The following is a 2621-nucleotide window of genomic DNA, read 5'->3' as shown; positions in this document are numbered from 1 at the left end:
CAGTTTCTCACGTTTCGATGATAGTTTCTCACGTTTCGATGATAGTTTCTCACGTTTCGACGATAGTTTCTCACGTTTCGATGATAGATTCTCACGTTCCGATGATAGATTCTTTGCGTAATTTAACATGTTTTTTTCTTTTTTTTTCTTTTAATATTATGGTAGATTCAGCTGAATGTCAACATGCAAATAATAGACGATAATTGTTGCAAAGATGAACGATGTCGCATGACGTTACTTCCAAGTTCATCCTTATCAACTTCAACCAACTTCTATGTACCAGTGACAACCGTAAATATGCAACCGAATCACATTATTCATAACTCATATGTTCAATATTACGATGAGAAAGATAATGGTAATGATGATGATAATGGTGATTATGATGATGGTGATAATGATGATGATGATGATGATGATGGTGATGGTGATGGTGATGGTGATGATGGCAATGATAGTAATGATAATATTGGTGATAATATCAGAAACAAAAAAATGAAGCATAATGCTAATGGAGTTTTTTTCGGTTCAACCTATCATTATTTACAAATTGATCGAAATTCGATCAATATTTTATTGAAAGTTGCTGCTGCTTTTGTATTGTTATGTATTGCGGGTTGTTTGGTACTTCAACATCTAAGGATCAATCGATTAGATTATCGAATTCGACGAATTGAAATTAATTCAGCTTATTCTATACAGGTATAAACTTCTTTTTTCTTCTAATTATTTTAATTGTTGATCCTTTTCTTTCAAAATTCTCTCTTGCTAAGAATTTTTATGAAACTATAAATTAAAACTAACAAAACTTGAAAATTTAAATACCTTTTCTTGAAAAATTTTATTAAATGCTTAGCTGAAAAGAACTATGCAATCAAATATGCTGTAATATATTAGTAATTAATATCAAATAATGAATAAATATGAAAAGAAATGAAATATGTGACATTTTTATTTGATAAGAAATTTAACGGATAATTAATCAAAGTAATTTTTATTGAAAAATTTATTCAATAATATTAAATTAAAATCTGATTGATTAAATTACTGCTAATATTGTCAATTATTAATTTTACAATGTTTTATCCATAATGATAAAAAATTTTCCATCTCAATTGAATTGATTTGAATCATAATTGACTGAAATTTTCCGAATGAAAAAAGTAGCAATTTAAATTTTTATGAAATAATGAAATTTTACCAAAATTGTGTAAAATAAGTAATTCATTAAAACAAAATTATTTAGCTTTCTAGAGATTTTAAACCACAAAGTGTAAATTTTGAAATTAAAATTTTTTTAAATTTACAAGTGAAGTGGTCTAAAGCATATAAAACTTTTGTATATTTCAAAATTCAAATTCGAAAATTTGTTTTAAAGTTCTTTATTTTTAAATGAAGCTATTTCATGCCATCTCTTCCTTCATTTTTTTTTTTATTTTTTTCTTCTAATTCACTTTAATTTTATTTACCGTTCTAAAGGGAAAATGAATGTATAATGAATACTTCAGCCAGCATGTAATTTAGCAGTTTTTCATTTTCTTCTTTTTGTTATTTTAATCAAATTTATTTTTGTTAAATTAAAGATGAAAAAATTCCAAATTTAAATATCATATCGAAATTAAAAGAAATTACTTTGGAAATCGTTTTTAACACTCATTTAATAATAATTTCTCTTCATTTATCCAAAATCTTTGTATACTTTCAATGTGTAAATAATGTAAACAAAACTAAAAATTCTTTTCCTCAATTTTTTTTTCTTTTTACACTTCGCTAATGATTGTTGAACGAAAGTTTTTGAAATTTTACACCGCTGAAAATGAAAACCAAGCATACTTGTAATGGATTGACAAGGAAAAAAAAGGGAAGAATTTGTATTTTTGATCCTATACAAATTAATTAATTAATTATTAAAATCAAAAAAATAATTGAAAGTTATTTGAAACCAAAAAAAAGGAAATTTATCATCTAATTTTTTTTTAATTTAAAAAATTTTTTATCAAACATGTAAAAGTAACCATATGAAAATTGATATTGCAAAATAATAAAAAATATCACTAATATTTGCCAACCTATTTTTTTTCTTGAATTTCTTTTATTTTCAAAAAAATTTTAAACTTCATTTAGGATTTAAAAAAATTGGACCAAAAATTGAAAATGAAATTTTTTCCATCCCATTTTCACATAAAATTATTTTTGAATGTATGGATTGATGGAAAATGAAAATGAATAAAATTTAAGAAATAATTTTTTTTCATTTAAAAGAATTTATATGAAGTGATATATTTGATGGTGTGAAAATTATTATTAAATGTTATAATTTCATTTTGTAACAGATAGATCAAAGGATGAATGAAATAGATTCGGGAAATATGAGACAGAAGGAAAAGTTCGAACTAAATGATGTTTAAGAGGAATTTATGTTCAAATAATCCTTTCGAAATTATTGATAAGATCGTTAAAAAAATTCAGTTTAATATGCTTTAAAAATCCGCTTTTTTTTTTTCGTCCACTTTAAAAAAATTTAAGTGGACAGCTATACGAATAGTAATAGGCTGATACAAACTAATTTGTTTAATAATTTTTTTGTTTTTTTAAAAAAAAAAAAAAAAAAAGAAAAAAAA

The 2621-nt window shown here is 23.5% G+C and overlaps 1 protein-coding gene across 1 annotated transcript; it reads left to right on the top strand.

The window, feature by feature from the left end:
* Positions 1-183: 183 nt before the first annotated feature.
* Positions 184-708, top strand: LOAG_14449 (hypothetical protein; the record flags this gene model as incomplete). The annotated part of the gene is made up of 1 exon (XM_003149946.2): positions 184-708. One exon carries the CDS (start codon positions 184-186, stop codon positions 706-708), a length of 525 nt encoding a protein of 174 aa, XP_003149994.2.
* Between the last annotated feature and the right edge of the window lie 1913 nt (positions 709-2621).

Source organism: Loa loa (assembly GCF_000183805.2).
Source record: "Loa loa unplaced genomic scaffold supercont3.348, whole genome shotgun sequence".
Classification (NCBI taxonomy): domain Eukaryota; kingdom Metazoa; phylum Nematoda; class Chromadorea; order Rhabditida; family Onchocercidae; genus Loa; species Loa loa.
Note: the sequence above shows the minus strand (reverse complement) of the source record. Positions and strands in the feature narration are given on the sequence as shown.